Genomic DNA, 21,640 nt, shown 5'->3' with positions numbered 1-21,640 from the left:
TTCCCTCTGGAATGTTATCAAGATTGGTACAACACCTTGTCAGGTAGGTGTTATACACCACAGCGATGCTCAGGTACCACTGAATGTGGTTGTGCATGGAGTGCTCTGCTGGTGGCATGGGTCTGCATTAGAGTAGAAGCACAGATGGTATCAGAAGAGAAGAGCATGGAGTAAGGATGGCTTGAGAGCTGGATGTTGGCCTAAATGGATTACGTGTCTGATCCTTGTTTCAGTTCCTGGGTTCCAAATAATATAACCCCAGAACACACTTCTAGTCAAAAACAGCTTTGGTGAGTCAGTGGTGGATTTTCCATATAAGTTAGTTTGTACTGAAATTCTAGGAAGTTTGAAGTCCATACAAGAAAATTAAGACATTTCTGATGTCTAGTCCACATAGACATAAACATTTACATTTTTAAGGCATTTATGCCATTATAACACACCATAAAAAGGCATCATTCCTTCTGCTCAGTTTGATGTCTCATTGTTTCCTGAGAGGCAGAGAAAGAGACTTCAGAAGTCTCTTGAGGCTAATACAGCCACCATCACTGTAATAGCAGAACTTGAACATCTTTTCTTATCTGATCAGCCTGTTTCACTGTGTCCCATTTAAGTATCTACTAATTTTGAATTCCTAATCTGTTAAGTTGCACTTATAATGTAATAGCCCCTGTAATAACAACAGTATACTAGGTGTCAATCAAAAGGTACAGGAAATATGAATGCTTAATTTATTTTTTAAAGAAAATATCTATATTGAAAAGATGTATAAAAATAAACTATCCAGATAAAAGTTATCCATCTAAATACTCAGCTAAAACATTCCAAATAATATTTTTAACATCAGTCATAGAAGATAGCTTTTTTGTGTGCTTCGACTTTTTCAGTGGCTTGCATCAAGATGAGGTGAACTCAAGGCAAAATTAGCAAGCTGGTTCTTGTCCACAGATGCTGCATCCCTACATACATTATTTGGTACCTTGAAAAACTTTTTTAGTCCAGTCAGTGTTCCTGTAGTCTGAACAAGGTTGATCAACTACCAGATTTTTACAGGATGAAAGAATATTTCTTCTGTATAAAACAAATTAGTGAAAATTGAAAAAAAATTGAAAATAGGAATGAGTCACAGAAGAGCTCTCAGAAAAAAAGGGTACAGTGAAATGAAATGGAACATGAAAGCATTCACTTACATTAGTTTCTGACTTTTTCTCTGTAAAAATGCCTGTCCAAGAGATAGAAAAAGTCTGCAAGGGAGAGTAGTAATGCTGTACCATCAAAAGCAATGCTGGCTACTGTGGTATTTAAAACCTCCTAATTTTTATTAGTGTTTGTGGGTGAGTTGAATGGGCCAGACAGGTCTCACAGCTCTTGCCAGACTGCACTTCCTGACTTACAGTTTGTATGGTTATGATATATGGGATTAAGGTCTGCAGTTTGGGATTTTCTGTCCAGATAGGGCTAATAAGAAGACTAATTTTTCTGAAAGTAAGTAGGAGTGACTCCCTGTGCTTGGAGTCATCAACAAAATAGTTGATACTTATCTAAAACTTCTGACTTGGTGCCTCACAAACTTGTGACCTGATTACAAGACTGCTGAGCCGCTATGCCATAGGGGACATTCCTAGCCTTATTTTTACCTCTACCATCTTGATCTTGCCCCCTTGAAGTTTCCCAACTAATATGAGCTTTCACTTAACCTTGCATATTGACAAAATCTGCTTACATTTCCCTAACACTTGGCCCAAAAGATTTCTTATGTTGTTTTATTTCCCACGGGTTTTTGTCCCTGGGAATCTGATAAGCCTATGCAGTAACAAGCCTACAGGAAACAGCTTCTATGGAGAGGAAGAGACAGAAAAATAAGCAGGAGATGATGACAAGAAAACAATGGGTGGTTTGTACATGGAAGACAAGTATCTGCATCTTCTCCGCTAAATGACGGGTTCAGAGCAACTGAGAAACTGCAGAAGTCAGGAAGCCTTTTGCGATTACATGGTGAGAGGGAGTCTGCTGGAACAGTACAGCCTTTCCTTTCTGAATATCCTTGTCAGTGTCATCTCAGACTGTAAGGTTTTGATCTTTTCAGAACAGCAAAAACAAAAAAACCCCAAACCTCTGAATCTATCGAAGATGTATTTGCATATGTCCAAGATTCTCAGGTTTCAGAAGTAAATGTAGCTTTCATGGTATTGACCCTGTTTAGAAAGGAGATCAGCTTCGACAGAAAAAGTCAAAGTGGGCAAATAGAGTAATTTTCTAAGGCTGCTTTTCTCCTCTGTGCCTGTGATCTTCTGACATTATGCTAAGAGGTATCCTGTGTCTACCAAATTCCTACTTATATTTGCTTCTTTGGCACAGAAGGAGTAAGCCTCAAGCTGCAAAACGTTTACAGTTGTACGCTTGTTAGAAAACCAATTATGAATGTAATTTATTTTAGAAACACTATGCATATGGTTTCTAGTTTAATTTGCATTATTATTTCAGAAGTACTTATAGTATCCAGTCCTATCTAGCAAAATGGAAATTTGGCACATAGTGTGATATAGATTCATAAGACATTATAAAAGTAACATGGCATACCATTGCCATATATATCCACTGATTCTTGAAGTGTGTGTCTAAAGTTGAAGTTAAATGTCCATATACGTCAGTGGGATGTGCACATGTTTAGTACCATGAGAAATTGTGTATGTCCTAGGGAATGAAATATTTGGATAGTCACATTTGAAAATTTTGCCCAAAATGCATAATTCTGCATATCATACGTAACTGTATAGTATTAAAATAGTGGGCGTTCCTCAGAAAAACTTAACAAGCAGAATAGGGAGGTATAAAAAAAGACTGGGGAGACCTTCCTAACTCTGTTCTGATGTAGCAGAGAGGAAGAAATTACAAGTATTTGAGGTAAAGCACTCATCTTTTTGCACAGCAAAACGAGATAATAAGTGGGAAATTGTGATTTATTTAGCACATGCAAGGTAGAAGAAGCTTTAAGAGAGAGAGATAAAGTCTAAATCTATGATTTAGTCCTGTTGCTACAAATGGTTGCTAGACTTTCGAAGCTAAGTGTGTGAATATATAGGGAGATGAGATGCCTGTAGGATGGAAGAGAATTAGTGCTGTATTAGTGGAAGACTGAAGAGCACCATACAAGAGCAAGGTGGGTAAGGAAAGTATAAAAGGAGGTGGAGCTCACAGTGTTAAATGGTAGTACTGAGGCTGGTCATTGGGTCATTTGACAAATTCCAGTGATATTTCCTGAATAATTTATTTTAAGCAATGAGGCTTTGCATTGTGTGTTCAGCTCTACTGTTGCTTAAGTGTCATTCAATACATGTGCTGCAGTAAGCCTGCAAGACAGTAATATAAGTCAGTACAAGGGAAAATGAGAAATCTTTTTTTTTTTTTAAATCTTCATTGCCTGTTCCAGGAGGTGCCAGTTCAGCACAGTGAGGAGAGGTGGTAGGGAGGCAAGTTTGAAATCTCAAAGAGACAAAGAGGGCAGGCAAGTGCAGCTGCCCCAGAGGCTTTTACAGAGTTGCCTTTGTGCTTCTGGCTCTCTGCGTTTAGGAGTTACGGGATTCCTGGCTCTAATGTAGCTAGACAAACTAACTGCCTGATAAACCATTTCATACCTAAATACTGAGCACTTTAAAACTGAATCATCTTACCTTTATGGGATATTGGGCTAAAAAAGTGTATGTTAATTAATAAAAAATGGAGGTGGGACAAAAAGTATAGCTTTGGCTGAGAAGCTGATTAGCTCCAAGAGGAGTGAGATTCCACTCTCTTCCCGGGATGCCTGCTGTGTCTTCACTGAACAACCAGTGCCTCAAAGGGAAGTTCTTGCCATATCTCCTTTCCTCTGCACCATCCTATGTGTGAGCAAGTGAAGAGGAGGCAAAGCACAGCAGCTGCCAACTTGCCTGTGAAGGGGGCTTCCTACATTAGTGTGAAGCTCTAATGCAGCACCAGCTGCCTATCAGGCTCAGAAGATACTAGTGATGCACTGCAAAGAAACTATACCTATGGGGCTATAGGACTTGGGTCAAGGATTTTGATTAGTCATGGGGTACAAGAGGCAGCTAGACACTATTTAACATTATTTGTTTCAAGTAACACTTTTTGCTTACAGACAGTTGGCATGGAAACCGAATCAGCACTCATTTTTTAAAAGGTTAGTCCATTCAGAGTGAGGTTAGTCATCAGCAGGCAAACCAAAGAGACGGAGGCTGCAGCTGTTAGCACTTCTATCTTGCTCGTGAATAGGCAGAATATTTGAAATCATAGCAATCATATTATCCTAATTTTTATAGTAATAAATGTGCATCTATTGAGAATCAGGTTGTGTGGGTTGGGTGATTGCTTTGCTTTGTTTTAAATAGGGAAGAGTTATTTAATTATCTGAAGTCCACACGTTATGCTTTTATGGATCAATTGAATTCAAAGAGTTAACAGAATTCATAGAAACGCTTGTAACATTGGGCTGGAAAATGGCATAATACTTAAAAGGCTATAAGCTTAGCACTAGGGATCTGTGAATGCATAGCCAAGATGGAAGCCTACACAGCATGCAGAAAATGGTGTTTTTAATTACTTTCTCTCTGTTGATGAAAAAAATTAAAGTTTCCCATGCACAAGAATAGAAGCAAGGAAATGGCTGATGGTTTTCTGCACCAACTAGGCTGAGAAGATATTGATGGCTAAACCTCCATTCAGTGGCATTTTATAAAGTGCCTGCTGGCATCTTGTTCTCAGAGAAAGAATGAAAAAAGCCTATTTAAATTTGAAAAGTTTAATTTCATCTATAACCTTTCACTCCCGGCTTTTTGTATTCCTCAGAATAAAGACTATACATGCCGTCTTCACTGATAAAGGATCCTGTTTATATTACAGTAACTATTTACATTCAAGGCTATAATGCTGTTACCAAATTGATGAGGACACTGATTTCTCTTTTCTTTGTGTTTACCAAGCAGATAATCTAAGTGACGCCTTGAAAAAGCTGAAGCTAACAACCACTGACAGCACAGCAGATAGCTTGGAGGGATGCTTGGACTGTCTGCTTCAAGCTCTGGCACAAAACAGTAAGTTGTACAGACCTTTCAAATTTTAAATTGTGTAATGAGATCAGTGAATTAAAATGGAGGGAGTAAAATGTGGCAGAAAGATGGACTCCAGCAGAAGGCTGCTGTGTTGGCTGTTGTGGGTTTCAGGGTTTTTTAACCCATATATCTGTAACATTCAGGTGGCTTTGAAGATAGTGACAGTAAATACCTGGATACTTGAAACAGCTGTAGTCTAGTCCTTTTTCCAATATGATGAAGTAGCAAAATTACTTTTCCAATTGAAAAAAAACAGGAATGGACAAATGAGCCTGATAGGATAGGGAGAGGGATATGGGAGCAACTTGCTCATTCTGGTTAAGGGACAGCTTCCTATTTGTAATGTATTTTTCCTCAGAATTATAACAACATCTTTCTTCAAGTACTTTCAATTAGCACAAATAGGCTGGATATCTGAAGATGGTCCAAATTTGACATGTGATACAATAACAAAAATATTTTAAGAATGGAACAAGATGTCTTGTTCACCAAAAGCTGTAGAATGTGTGTCCCCACTCAGAGTAGGCAGAAAAGAATGGTAAATGAAGATCACAGCTTATAAGAGTTTTCTGAGTTTAACTTTTAGTGCTTCAGATGGTGGCAGAAGAAAAATCTTTGTACAATTTCGCAGAGAAACACTTGTCAGGATAGATAGAAGCCATGATTAGAAATTTAAAAAAAAAAAAAAAAGTGCTTTGTAACTACCAATACATTCAAAAGTACATACTAAGTCTTGTTTCTTTCCTGTGATAATATTCTATAAATCATAGCCTTTTGGCTTACCTGGCATAAAATAATTCACAAGGCTTTTTGTAATAAAATATAAGCACCATCCATTTAAAATTACAGAATCACAGAATTGCTGGAGTTGGAAGGGACCTCTAGAGATCATCTAGTCCAACTCTCTCACTGAAATAGGATAACCTAGAGCACTTTACACAGGACTCTATCCAGGCGGGTTTTGAATATATCCAGGGAAGGAGACTCCACAACCTCCCTGGGCAGCCTGTTCCAGTTCTTTGTCACCCTCACTGTAAAGAGGTTTTACCTTATATTTAAATGGAACTTCTTATGTTCAAATTTGTACCTGTTGACCCTTGTTCTGGCACTGGAACTACTGAGAAGAGCCTGTCTCCATCTTCCTTGCACCCACCCCTTAGATACTTACAGGCATTAATAAGGTCTCCCCTCAGCCTTCTCATCTCCAGGCTAAAGAATCCCAGCTCCTTTAGCCTTTCTTCATAAGAAAGATGCTCCAGTCCCACTGTTATCTTCGTCACCCTTCTCTGGACTCTCCAGTAGTTCCCTGTCTCTTTTAGGAGAGATATGAAATATGGATTATAACAGTCTCTGCATTTAATGGTAGTGGGATTTTAATTCTTATTATTTTGCAAGAAGGTATCAGCCAGGAAATAAAATATATGGGGTTTAGATCAACCCATTTTTTTAAGATGCTGAATAATTTTTCTTATGGGATTATTTATAAGGTATATCCTATACTTTTAACACAAATTTCTATTGGATTTGGTATTTCCAGTACTTTTAAATCTAATACTTAAATTTTAAGTACTGAAAAGGAGATGGAATGAAAAATGATGAAGTCTAACCAACAGAGTTTGCCATTTTGACTAATATACAGCAAATTTACTGAAGCTTCTCTGCAACCAGATTAATCTCTTCTGTCTCGGTCTAGGGCTTTGCTCTTCCTTTCAAAGTCTTTTTAGTCTCATAGATGCCCAATCAGATAAGCAGATTATTAGGATCTTGACATCTCTCTTTTGTGTAGTTTAAAAATATTTAGCTATAGTCCCTTCATTGTTTATTGTCTTCTTTGCGTGTAAGTCAGTAACATGAATATAACCCTGCTGAGCTGCCATATGATGTACATCTCCACATATTCTGACTTGCCCAAGATAAAGGGCAACTAAAATAACTCACTGTAAATTAGATGGGTTAGATAGGACAGTTTTGCAACAGCTTGTTAGTGATTAAGAAGTCTGTATATCAACAGTGAATTAGATACTTTGATGCCTAAGTTGCTGAGTCTCTTTAGACAACAGGCTTTAATTCCTAAGAGTGTCTGATGTATTGGAAAAGAAATTTATCATGGGAGACAGGTTTTTGTTTTGGAATAAATTAGTGAGAACAGCAGAACATTGAAAAGACTTTAAGAGATTATAGGCAAATTGCATATAATAGATTGATTCTACAAACAGATATAGAATCAGCTTTCTAAATGCCGCAATCTCTGTGTTATTATTGGGCTACCAATATGTTGTTACTGCCCTGTCTTTGGCCAAACAACGAATGAATGTCCTTTCTCATAGTTCTCATTCATCCAAACATCTTAATATGGATTTTATTACTGATCTGAACCAGGGGAGGTTAAGATTAGATATTAGTAAAAATTTCTTCGCGGAATGAACAGGCTGCCCAGGAAGGTGATGGAGGCACCATCCCTGGAGGTGTTAAAAAAACGGGCAGACAGTGGTGTTTTGGGAGATGGTTTAGTGGTCACGGGGGTGTAGTGCTGATGGTTGGACTTGATGATCTTTAAGGCCTTTTCCAACCTTGATGATTCTGTGATTCTGTCATTTTTAGTTACAGTGTTTATTTTCATATACAGATATATACCATATAGAAATGGGATACACCCAGTACCTCTGTGTATAAATTATTATATAATATTTAGAAATCCGATTGTTTATATAAAACTACATGTTAATTGCAACACAGAAACAGTTTAAATAAGATTTCTCAAATAATTATTCTGCTCTTCTTTAGTATATTCCCATGTGTATGATTATATTAATGAAGTTTACATTTTTATTATAGTTCAGTAAATCATCATATTAGAGTAACACTAGAAAAATAAGCCATTCAAGCAATAGAGTTTATTTTAAGATAATTTTATAGGACATGGAGAGTTCATGGTGGTATTGTAAGTGACAGAACTTAGTTTCACTCACTTTATTAAATCTTGGAGATAATAATATTATTCTATTTTATATAAAATTTGGTATGTTACTAATACACTAATGTAGCCCACTCTGATTTATTGTCAGCCAAAACTGGCAGTTAAACCCAGTGTAAATATAACATTTAGGTTTTTAATGAAGGAGGTATTAATTTCCACAACTTCAATTAGGGCATATGGCATGTACATATGAACGTTTCTGAGAGCATTGCACTGCTTTTAATTGCTAACTGCACCCATGCAGCATAGGGTTGTGATTGCTGTGGAAACACAGTCAAGTTCCTTTGTCAACAATACAATGACAATTATAATTCCATTTACTTTGCATATAATTTTTTAACTTTTCATTATGTTAAAACATTACAAACTTCTTTCTTCCCAGTTGTGGGCATGTGATTATTGCTGGTAAATATATGGCAAGCTAAATTCGCATGGGTTTAGCTACTAACTGTCTAGAGAAATAGTTGTACAGCCCTTTGCATCTGAGACCCAGGTCTGAAAATCCTGCACAGATGGTTTGGAGAGATGTATATTCCTATTTATGCAGATATTTTAATCTGTATTTAATCCGTATTTATCAATAGCACTTCTGGCTGAGGCCAGTCATATTTGGACTAACTTGAGGTACTCGATAAAACTGAGGACTTCAGGATGAAAGCTGCAACAATGACAGAGGAATAAGAAATAAATATGCATTAGAAAATTTTTAGAATAATAAGAACATACCTGGTTTTTGTGGACTTCCTTCAGCACTCTTGTCAACTGGCAAAACTGGGCCTTTGTACCCATAAGGCCTGCAGTAATGAAGACATGCAGTAATTTTAGTCTCAATTCCCAGCTTCATGTCAGATTCACGTTAGATTCACATCAGCACATCTCCTTCCACCTTTCTGGATCTACCTCATTCACCTGAGCTGAGATTCTGTCCATCTTACTTCTGAAAGGAAAACATGAATTCTCGATCTCTCTCCACCCACCAGTGTCTATTGTCTACCTTCTCTAGATGATAAACTTTCCATAAGGTAGATTATTTAAAGGAAGGCTCTGGTGTATGACCCATAAGCAATGTTAGCAGCAAAGAAAGAGCCAGCCATGCACTGCATTAAATACTACCTTCTACTGAATCAGGAGGTAGAATTCATATATTGCATGTGCTTTCTTTTAAAACCTGTGTGTTAAAACAAACTACTCCATTGTCTGCTCTGTGGAATTTGGATTCTCTCTATAGACATGGTTTGACATCTTATTGTCAAGAAAGGATTTTAGTGATCCAAGCAGAGTGTTTACAGTAACTTGAAGCATAGAATGAGGATAAAAAGCAAAACACAAAGAATTACTTTGTCAAATGATATTATTCTGAGATTCTGCAGCTTTTTTTTTTTTTTTGTTCAGCATAAAAAAAAAACCTCTGAGATTTAACTGTGCATTGCAAAATGAAATTTATTTTTGTGTTTAATACATCAGAATTCTTTACAATTTAAGTCTTTAGAAACGGGTCATTTTCTTTCGCTGGGCTAGAGTAATAAATAGTTTATCTTGTAGCTGCTTTTTAATAATGTGTGTAAAGAAGAAAATAATTGAAGTCTGCAGAAAAATCCACAGAGGAAACTGGGAGAAGGAGAGCTCTACTAGGTGAATCTGGACGCATTTTTCTCAGAGAAATGCAGGTGTGTCACCTCCCTGTGCTCACTGCAGAAGGGTGAGTTTCCTTCCCCTGAGCTTCAGGCTGCCCTCTCTGACCAACATGCAAATCTCACAGCCCACAGCCACCTACTTAGAGGTCTTAGCCATATGTGTATTTGCTGATATATTTCCTATTTTTCTGTCACATATAGCAACTTTGGAATTCAAGAGTATTTTGTATTGGTTTTTTTTAATGACAACGTATAGAGGAACATTCTCTGAAATGTTACTTACCCTGTGTACAAGTGGTACTGAAAGTTCGGCTTAAGATGCGAGGGAGGCTTGTTTGCTTTCCCGAGCAACAGAAGTTCTCAATGCAATAGCTGTAAGAAAAACAGTAGTATTAAACATCAGTTTCAGTGGCATCATTAGACTTGGTATATTACTGAATTTTATTATTTTCTGAATAATAAAAAACAGCTGAGTGTTACAAGATCAAATTACTTTCTATTTTCAAACCAAAACCTATCTTGTGAAAAAGAAAATTCTTGTTTTCCAGAATTTTGTTCTAAAATGTAATGTTACATTGTTTCACCATCATAATTGAAAGAACATATTAGTTGGAATTTAAGTAGTTAGATGTAGAAAAAGATCTTGGAATCTGTGGATACAGCTTCATCAATTTACTATTTTACTGACTCAGATACTTTCAATTTAAGCCGTAACCAACGGCAGGCTAAACTAACAGAAAAGCATGATAGCTTAACACATGCTTTGCATCTTGGAATATTTTTGTAAAAAAAACCTAACTTGTCAAAAGAATAACTAAAGCACTTATGCACTGGAGAAAAGTATTCTGAAAGAGTGCATGCATGCTTAAATTTCTGGCAAGAAGTAGTACATGCTTTATTTTTCATCTTTCACCCAAAGAAAAATATGGGTACATACTATGGGATTTTGAGAACACTAGGTTGGTTTTAATGTATCCGGAAATAGAACAGAAAAAATAATTACCTGCCATATCAACATACGATTTTATACCTGTTGAGTTGTCTCATAAATATTGTGCCTATCAAGAAAGTGCAGTTATCCTGAGATTGTCAAATAGAGGTTCATGAGAAAGGACTGCTTGAGAAAAAGAAGACAAAAAGGAAACAGAGATTTTTCTTTAAACCACAGGCCTTCTGGGACATAATTATTGCAGTAACAACAACAAAAACGTTATTGCTAGTCCAGATATGCTGCGTTTCAGATACAAGAGGTTATAGCAGACATAAATAACCTACTTTTGACAGATGAGAAATCTGAAAATCTGCTGAGAACGTTATTTTTGGCTCTGTGTAAGAGGCTGAAAATGCCCACTAATCCCAGCCTTCAGCACCTGGCCCTGAAAAATGTAACTGAAGTGCAAAGGCTGCCACATGCATTTGAAACATTTTTTACCTACACTTATTGGGAGGCTGAATATGAGTTTGCAAGTTAGTGTGTAAGAAATGGGCATGTTTAGTTTGAGGAAGAGGAGGCTGAGAGGAGACCTCATCAGTCTCTACAGCTACCTGAAAGGACATTGTAAGAAGTTGGTGCAGGTTTTTTTTCATAGGTAATTAGTGACAGAACAAGAGGGAATGGCTTCAAGCTGCAACAGGGTAGGTTTAGACTGGACATTAGGAAAAAAATTTCACAGAAAGAGTGGTTAGACACTGAAATAGGCAGCCCAGGGAGGTGGTTGAATCACCATCCCTGGATGTGTTTAAGTGTCATTTGGATGTGGCGTTGGTGGATATGGTTTAGGGGAGAACTATTTAGAGTAGGACTGATGGTTGGACTTGGTGATCCCAGGGGTCTTTTCCAACTTGAATTGTTCTATGATTCTAAAGCAAAATCACATCAATAAAGATAAGCTTAAGTGAGGAGGTAGGACCTCAGTTTTTATTGGGTTTTAGTGGTTTTAGAAAGCTCATGCAGTACAAAGAAGAAGGTTTGAAATAATGCACTTTACCATGAAGATGTGGTTGGCTACGATGCCCTATTTTCCATTTGTTGAGCTATGCTGATATGTGGTGACTCAAGGAACCATCAAATCACACATGAAAAATTCAAATTCATGTTTGAAACTGGAAATTTCATCATTATTTTAAGGCTACTTGGCATGTAATTTTCCTACCCATAAGGAATGAAGTTTCTTTATTCTATTTTGTCTTGCCCAAAACCATATTTGGCTATATGCTGTGGCCATGTTTTGGTTTTAATATACTCACTGTGTTATATCAGAGAAAATAATATTATTTTACAAACTGCTTGGGCAGCTGCTAGCAAGCCTTTGCCATCACTGTTTCAACTTTATGGTGTTGAGACCATGAGCTCAGCCCTCCTACCCAGAACTTCTGTTCAGGTTTTCTCTTGAAAGTCACCGGTGGGTTTTCTGAAATGTGTTGGCTTCTATTTGATGGCATCACAGAGGAGGATGTGTTAGCATCTGGAGTGCTTAAGAAAATGCTAGATTTCTGCAGAAACTGCAGATTTCTCACATTCCCTCATCAGTGAGGAAACTTTCTATCCAATGCCCTGAATCTTCTGTATCCACTTGCTTTCAAAGGCATCTAGTTTCCTGTCTTTAATGTTTTGGTGGATTTCCAGTTCTCTCAGCCATATGTTAACACAGAGGTTATATTTGAGTTGGAAATACTTCATTTTATTCTGTTTTTGTAACTGTGGCTTCCGTATGTTGTTGAATTTAGGTAGTACTCATGCTCTTCCTATACTTGATGTTCCTTTTCCTGGTCTTCATGGTCCATAGAGGATGGAACAATTTCTCTACTAGAGCAGAAAAATCATGGACATAATGTATTATAATTGTTAAATGAAGGCTCAACTAAAAATAAATCTGCTTTTCTGAATTTTTGTATGTGTTATTCTCGCTATTAATGCCTTTGACTTAGGAAAAAAAAAGTGAGAGCTATACCTAATTTTATCTATGTAGTTTTTGAACATTTCTGACACTTCCGTGTGAGTACTCTTATTTATTCATTGCAAAGTCACATAAGTGTGGCTATCTGCTTAACATGAGCTTACCATCTGATTTCAGTGAAATCTTGTGGCTCTTCAGTAGACACAGGGTTAAGTAATACTTCTTTCATCTTTTGTTTCCATGGTCCTCTCACGCATTAGTATGAAAGTAAAAGATGTGCTACCCTCCCACCTCAAACACAGAAAAAATTAAGCTGTAGAACTGTCTTTTCTAGCAAAATTATTCTAAGGTATAAACATTTCCAGAAATCACTTTCTGTTTTTCCCCATTGGCTAGACAATTCTTGCCTGACTGTGAGTGCTTGCACTGCTTTATATCTTAAAACGAACAGTAGCCGTCTATAGGGCCTGTTCTGGCCTTCACACATTGAATTAACTTTTGGCTACTGTTGTTTCATATAAATAAATAAAAAATAAAATAAAAAAATAAATTAAAAAGGAGCACTGGGTATCCTCATAGATTTAGTACACTTTACTAACAAATAAGCTGTAGCAAAACAAGCTGTTGCACAAGCATATCAAGGTACCACTGCACAAACAAGTGGGTAAGACAGTGGCAACAGTCGGATCAGTGGCCTGTTTAACCAACTGATAACTAGTAGCATTAAGTCCAGTGACAGATAGCATTACCTGCTCTTTTTCCTCTTTGATCTTAGCATCTCCCTTTCTTGTTAGCAGCACACTCTCTTCTAGGTGGATTTTCACGTAATTGTCAGAGTAGGAAGGGACCTCTAGAGATCATCTAGTCAACTCCAGCTAAAGTAGGATTGGTTATAGCACATTGCTCAGGACTGCATCCAGGAAGCTCTTGAATATCTCCAGAGAAGGGGACTACACAACCTCCTTGGGCAGCCTGTTCCAGTTTTGATCCTCAGGTCTGCCCCCCAGTAATCCCTCATTCTATGTCACCACCTGTGATCTTAGAAGAAGGAGACCACTCATGGATGTATACTCAGACACAGCAGACACATGCCTGTATGTTAGTCCTGGTGTGTAAGTATCCTAACCTGAACATTCAACCAAGCCATAGACATTTATGGTGCATATCCATGAAAAGAAAAGATGCAGATCGAAGCTAGAACATCCTTCTCCCAAAATACAGAAACAAAACAGTACTATCGCTAATTGTCTACGGAAATCTACAGTTACCTGCTGAGATTAAAGTGTCCTTTTGGAAGATGTTGGCCTTAGCCCATGACAAAGATTTTGCTACTTTATTCTTCCTTATTTGTCTTGAAAACTACAAAAAAAGTAGCACTGACGTATCCATAGTACCTTGTACAACTCATTTTCTTTGCATATGGGAGACATGAACTGGTGTCTGTTTAGCAACTGCTAAATCTAGATCCCACTTCTTTGGACTTGCAGGGGTGCAGGGATATTGTATTTAATGTCTACTGAAACCAGGGAGAATGAGAGGAAATAGAAAATGAAAAGGAAGAAATGAAACTGAGTAGATGAGTAAAAAGGAACAACATAGTATGTAAGATTTTTTAGAGGAAGGATAAACATGGGAGAAGAGAGGAACAGATTTAAAGAAAATAACAAGCTAAATACAGGTATCTAAGAGGTGATGGATGCCATATCTTCATAATTCCCATTGCCTTCTAAAACAGCTGCTTATGCTCAGAATCTGTATGGATTTAACTCAGTATGTTACTGCAGCACACATTTAGAGCATAGAGTAAAATTAGTAAGAGAATTATAAAGCAAGGTCCTGATTCTGCCAACATTTGCAAATATTCTTACCTTTAAGGACATAGTTTCTTACGTTCTGGTAGTTCCACTGAGTTCAAGAGGTATATTTTTATGTATAGAGCTATATACACAGCAAAACATTTGCTTGTTCAGAACCAAAATATGCATAGCCTCTTTTACCAATTCCTTTGTTTTGAGTCACTATCAGTCTTGATTCATATACGACAGGAGGTGTCAAGGAAAGTGTTCTTCCTTGAAAGGTATATTTCCAGTTTATTTCTTAGTATGCTGGCTTTTCTGAGCATTGTATAAAACTGTTTTTCTTGATAAGGAGTATAAAGCTATAAAATGAAAGGAAAAAGCATGACATAAGCATTTAGCTTTTGCCATTGAATTATGTTTTACAACATCTATATTAGTAGAAATTAATATAACATTTAACATAATCGGAAGCATTTTGCGTGCCTGTTCTGGTTTGAACCAGGCCAGAACCAATTTTCTTTATGGGAATTTTACTTAATAGTTAAGTCTCTTCTAAGTAACTACACTTTCTGAAATTAACAGCATGTTTTTCAGACAGTGTCTGCTTCTAGGACTGATAACGCTCGATATTTGTAGTTATTACTGGAAAATGGTCTGCGGAAAGGCTCTTGCTTATACTTCTTCCTATAGAAAATGAGGCCACTGGCTTGGTTCTGATAAACATCTTATGCCCCAGAAACAAAAGGGAAGAAAAGAGGTCACACCTGGACCTTCTGTAGGAAGGAGCACATACCAGACAAGTGACCAAAACTGACCAAAGTATTCCATCCTATAAGCATCATATACAGTATAAATCTGAGGGATCACAAGAGTCAAGCTCTCTTCCATAGCTGTTGTCCTGGGAGGACTCCATCTGTTCGTCTGCCTTTGATCCTGCCTGATCCATTCCTTCCTGAACCCATCATTCCTGCATCTAGCTCCCATCTAATGCTGAGTCCTGGAGTCTTTCCCAGCACCTGCCCTGTAGCCTTGGTAATGACGTGAGCATTATTGAGGGGGAACGCAGCATAGGTTTTATATATATTTCGTTGTTTTATTTTTCATAGTTACTGTTTCATTAAAGCTGTTTAGTTTAGTTTTCAACCCGTAAGTCTCTCTCCTGTCCTGTTATCTCTCTTTCCTTTCCCTTTCTGGGAGGGAGAGGTAATAGAGAGCATCTGTCAGTTGTTTAATAGCCAGCCCAGCCTTAAACCTTGACAATGACTTAAAATCATTTTGATTGGCTTGTATACATAAAATCAAGTCTTATGCTCACATAAATTGTGATAATGGATTACAGAAGAGAAGTTTTTTGACATGAGCTTTTTCATATAGAGAGGTAGTTTTGGCAAGGAAATGAAGGCAGTGCATAAAGCCACAAGGAAGGTGTATATTCTGTTGCTAAGGAAGGCTTAGGCCTGCTTTTGCACTAGTGAGAATGGAACAAACATTTTAGTACAGGTGCAGTTTCTTTTGCTACATACAATATCTTATACCACATCCCTCAGAAAGTTTCATTATCAACAAAACAAACTTCTATTATTTTTGTACCTTTTGGCAGTATAGCTACATCAGCAGGGAGGGTTTGCTGGGAGGACGCTACCAAACCAAAACCCTGCATCTTAGACCAGCATACTCATGCAAGCAAGAATTTCTGGTCTGCCTCTGATGCAGATCATCTCTTGTCATGGTGCCAGAGGCTCAAATTGAATTGGGCCAGCTCAGCCAGTTAGGCTCATTGCAGTTCATCAGGTTTACCTGAGAATATTTCTAGTCAAATGCCTTTCTGAAAGTTGGAGATCCGGATGGATATTTTGCAAGAGGCAGTTTTGGCTCAAATAATTCATTACAGTGTTCCTTCTTTTTGCTGAAGAAGGATGTTTGTTGCATCTTAGCTTACAAAGTCGTTGCCTTTTTATGGTATTGTATACTCTCATAATCCAGAAATGTTTCATCATAAGTGCTGTATATATTATTACAGTATGTCTGCTTAATTGGAACATAGTAAATCAAGGTGACTGCTTTTTATTGGACTATCTCCCAGTAAACTGGCATACCCTAATGATACTGAGTAGTAATCATTGCTTCTTAGTGGGATTATATTTTACAGAAATTCCTCTTAATAGTGATGTATTTAGTTAGTACCAGATAGTTAAATTATGTTTATCCAAGAGTTAAATTCCAAGTGCTATTGATTGAATACACAATGTGCCAAATAAAGATTAAATACTGTGGTTTTTTTCTTTGCAGAAGTCATCAGTGAATAGCAGTTCCAGATAATAGAACTGACAAATTTCCTTTTAGATTGCATTTTTAAATGCAATACAGAAGCAAAGGGAAAGGCCTGCATTTTGAAATGCAATACAGAAGTAAATTAAGAGGTTTACTTTTTTAAAAAATTGTTTTTATGTAAATCACAATTTTCATGTAAATCACCATTTCAAGTCTGAAATGGCATTCTTAGTTTTGTTCCAGTCCTTTATGGCTTACAAATTAGATCTTTAAAGATTACCTTTTCCTTAAGCTACCTTGGCAGCAAACTTTTAAAAAATGTAAGTAGCTAAAAATTTTCTTTGTATGTAGACATTGTCTTCCAATAACTACTGGTCAGAATTTTACAGCAGGCATTTGAGCTTGCTTGAAAGCAGTCTTAAAAGATCACTTAGAAGGAATACAAAACATTTCCTGCATGTATAATTCAGAGCTTTCAAATCTGATACGATTTTTAAACTAAATCAAATTTGGAAAAAGGATTTTACACTACAGGCCTAGTATTTCTGTTATATAGACTGAAAAACTAAAGCATGAGGATAGTTAAGGCTTTACCCAGGATCCTTTAATAAGACCAGTTAGTACTAGTAAGAGGAGGCAGATTAAGATGCCTACACAAGCCAAGTATAAAACATGAAGATACTAGTGGATGTGTACAAAGATGCCAGACAATGAACTTGACAGCTGAGGCACTAATACCAAACTCCTTCAGCAGCTGTGCAACCAAAGTGGTCACCTTCTGCAAGAGGGTGAGTCAGAATAGGAGAGTGGGAGAACTAACAGTTCAGATAAACCCACCAAACTATGTGTTAGGCTTCTAAACTAGATCTGATTCAGGAATTCAGGTGTACTGAGCTGCCCAACTAGTATTCTGCCTTGTGCTGTAACATACAGTACTAGACTTCATATTTCTTCATTGAAGGCAAAGCTGGCTTGTATTTTTATTATATTACTTCATTGGTACCTGCAACAAGCAATTCATCCTGAAATTTACTTTTCTTCTGTGGATAAATGTTATCAGTGGGAATCACGCAGCTAGTTGGTTAGTAAATCTGTCTCTCCATCTGTCCTTCCTTCCTTGTTAGAACTGAGATTTTAATTACAAACAGCTGTGCACTATCTCTGTGTCTTCATTAAAAATAGGATTGAAGTTGCCCTGTTGCTGCTGGCAGAGACAAACAGAGCAAACACCATGATGGAAACACTCACACAGCTAAGGGAGAACCCTCCCTGCCTCCTAGGGCCTAGTTTTAAGGATAGGTGAGAAAGCAGAATGTATTTGTGGAGATTTCCCCATGTAAGGAGGAGCATGCCGAAAGGAAATTATACATTTGTTTCTCTATATAAATTATTATTAGATTTTTTTTTTTCCTGTAAAACAAACTCTTGAACAGTCCTTTTAGCTAAGGTATGTTAAGAAAAAGCCTCCTTACCAGTGGTGCATTCTTTGTAGTCAGACTAAAATCTCCATTTTGTGGTTTGGAAAATACAGTGGGAAGCTATGGAGAGAGAGAGAGAGAGAGAGAGAGAGGGAGGGAGGCCATATATGGAAACAACATCGGTACCTGCTCTTGGTCACATGAACCTTTTTTACTCTGGTGGTTAGAAGGATATGCCGGTTAGAAAGATACCTCTTGCTCCCTTCATTCTCCTCCCTTCTTCTGCCTTCTAAAAGAGCAGATGGAAGATTCCTTTCATGAAATATGTGGTTCATCATTATTTATTCATGTGTTCATCTTTTTATGATGAGAGTACATGTAGGAGGAACATTATAAAGCCAAGGTAATTTTCTGCAGTGGTTTCAGGAGGTTTATAAAACATCTTTGCAGCTAGAAATACATACATTTTTCAAAAGGTTACATTGCAAACACGGTTGGCTTAGTAAAGAGGACACTCACAAAGCTGCTTATTTTCAATTCTGTGGTGCACCTCATTTCTCATGTAAAGCTCCACAACCTGGGAGTTACTGCAGTACTAGCCTTCACCACTGTTGGGCTACACCTGATACTGTAACTTAAACTCATTGTTCATAGAGATTAGGAACAGGGAGCCTATAGTCTTCTTGGCTAGCAAGAGCAAAGTAGTAACACTTCTGTCAGAGATGTCTTGCATTTCCCTTCCCCCTCTCTGCCTTTTCTTTTGCTTGAAGGTGGATGAAATGATGCAAAGAGGAGAAAAGTGAAATAGAGAGGAGTGAAATTTCACAGGAAAAAGAGCTGAGAGGGGCAAGAGCACAGAATTTAATTTGAGACACGCATTGGATTTTTTCCTATAGTGATTTCTGCTACTTAATTAAACAGTCTGATAGCCATGGTGCTAAGCTCTCTGATCTATGGCATTGAAGAATTTCCTACCCACACCCTTTATTATTCTGACTTCAGGCACTGCAAAACCATGAAAAGCAAGGATATTGATATTTTAATCACCCAGCTATGACGAAGATTTTGGCACTATGTGATCTAACATACCCTTAGTCTTGATATCTAGTGATATAAAGAGACATCTAAAGCTGCAGGTTTAACCTTACAGGTTTTTCACCTCAATTATTCTACTGTGGTACATCACTATTATATTGTGTGCAAAAGAGCTGTTCCCAAAGTAGCATCATTCAGTCCTACCATTTCTTTACTTCAAAATAGGGGGCATCAGGTAGTCTATGGGTTGATGCATTCACGCTGAAAACTAGGCTTTAAAAGAAAGCATTTGCAACCTGGACATCACATACAGCAAAAGGATTTTGAGGCATGGTACGTAGATTTCCTAGGTTTCCTCTAAGAGACAGATTGAACTTATTTGAAAGGGGATGCAGCTCTGAGGAAGGAGTTAAAATGGTAAATCTAAGCCAACTTACCTAGTGTGTGGTTAACATTGGCTACAATCTCCTTTTTCTCCATTTTAGAAAGCAAGGGAGGAGATTTTCTGGTGGAGATTTTCCCTAGATTTTTCTTGCTCCTGGATAAGCTCTACATGCTCCAACTACAATTGATAATGCATTGAAATAGCAATTCAAAAGAAAACAACTGAAACAATTTTTCAAAATAATTTAGCCTCTAATAATTTACTAGGAAGCCCAGGTAAAAGGAGCATACTAGAGATTAATATCCTTAGGAAATCATACCTCTTCTGTGCATACACTTGCAGACAGGAAGCTGGGGAGACCTTCTCCAGCCTCTGAAGAGAACAAATAAGACAAGAATTTGAGGTTGCCAATGCTAAAGCCATTAGCAATTTCCATTTCTCAGCAAAGCACCGACTACTTCTGCTGGGCCTAGGCAGTGGAGTGGGTACCAGCCCTTTGGCAACATTTGTGTGTGATCTTCCAGTCCTAGGTTCAGCGGAAGGAAAAACAAATAATGGGGTTTATAGTCACAGTGAAAATGCTGCTACATAAACATGACCCTTCATCATTCTTTCCAAAAGAATAATGCCACACACACTTCTTGCTTGATTTCTCTCCCTGTCTACGAGCCTTTGCCTTTATGCTTTTATACACAACTCATGTTATATGAAGCCAAGCAAAGAGACACAGAGGTGCATGGGCTTTAAAGGGCAAGCAGTCTAAAATCATTGCTTCCTAAAGCCTCTACCCTAACAGCCATGCCACTTTCTAGGTGCAAGGGGAAAAAAACAAAGGAAAAGAAGAGCTTGGCTTGATTTAGGGCAGTTACTTGCTTTTCAATGCTTTGTGCAGCTGCAGTCCTTTACTGCCACAGTTACACAGTTATACCTTCAGTGCATCCTGTAGAACAGGTTCTTAGAACTGCACACATGCACATGCATTCACACAAGATTCTCAGCTCTCTCATGTTTTGCAAGAAGCCATGAAGCAATTGTCCCGTTTGGGCCCTACTAAGAAACAACGAAACTGCTTATATACCTAGAGCGGTGCTGAAATATTCTTCAAAGGCTCCAGCTTGGTATTTTTTTCTACATGTATTTCAACACATGCTACCTGAACTGAGTGTACGGTTGACTCCTCAGACAAGTGAAGGGGTGTCTGAAGCTCTTTCTCTGGACTTCCCAGTTTCTACAGGGCAGACCTGTCCATTGTTTGCCTGTTAAACCCTCCTCCTTTGAAAGAACATAAAAAATACTGACCAAAAAAGCTAGAGTTAAACATCGCAATTTTAGGCTTATATATAAAGACATCTTGCTCCAGTTAAAATACCCCTCCTTGTGTAAGAATTTCAAAAGCTCACCGAAAAGACTGCATTTCTACAACTAAAATATCTGCCAATTACTTATGTCTTGTGTATTACAGAATTTTATTTTATTTTTCTACCTTGCTTTTTAGAACTTCAATGTGATGAACATAAAATGGCTGAAAAAAAATTGATTGATTCTGCAGATACAAAGCAGGACAATTTGGAGTAACATACATGGGAATGTAACAGTAATTTTCTTGGCACATTCCCTTACAATGCCTTATATGAAGAATGTACTAGAAACTACCTGGAAAGATTTAGTATCATACTGTCATATTTCTATTTTGGCACTGGATTAATTTGTATATTACACCAAGTGTAAATTTCAAATGTTTTGCAGAGAAAGAGCAGGGCTTAGGTAGACTTGGAGTAAATAAACTGAAGTGGCCCATGGCTTTTTTTACACTCCAAGGCAATTACTGGCAAAAATGCCTCAGAGAGCACTGTGGGCTGCATAGTTAGTAGCTATCCTTATGCCTGATGCCAGAGTAATCTGCTTTTCCCCTTAAGCAATTATGCTTGAGCCTTCACTCAGGGTAGAGCAGAGGTAGTGGTGTCCCTGCCCAGTAATACAAGAGATACACTCACTGCTGGTCAAATTAATCAGTCTTCCCTCTTTTTGTGAACAGGAAAAGTTCAACATTGTTACTCAGCCTGGGGAACAAGAACCAGTGGGATGTTGGTTTGAAGGGGAGGGCATAAGCAGGTGTGCC

General features: G+C 37.6%; 1 protein-coding gene across 1 annotated transcript in view; it reads left to right on the top strand.

Annotated features, from left to right (window-relative positions):
• The first annotated feature begins 1,935 nt into the window (after positions 1-1,935).
• RAP1GDS1 (RAP1, GTP-GDP dissociation stimulator 1) overlaps positions 1,936-21,640 on the top strand; it is a 70,987-nt gene continuing 51,282 nt past the window's right edge. Inside the window, exons 1-2 of the mRNA XM_010003189.1 lie at positions 1,936-2,065; positions 4,980-5,087. Of these exons, the coding sequence (XP_010001491.1) occupies positions 1,936-2,065; positions 4,980-5,087 (238 nt within the window). The remainder of the gene's footprint in view (positions 2,066-4,979; positions 5,088-21,640) is intronic.

Source organism: Chaetura pelagica, unplaced genomic scaffold (genome assembly GCF_000747805.2).
Source record: "Chaetura pelagica isolate M959 unplaced genomic scaffold, ChaPel_1.0 scaffold188, whole genome shotgun sequence".
Lineage (NCBI taxonomy): Eukaryota > Metazoa > Chordata > Aves > Apodiformes > Apodidae > Chaetura > Chaetura pelagica.
Note: the sequence above shows the minus strand (reverse complement) of the source record. Positions and strands in the feature narration are given on the sequence as shown.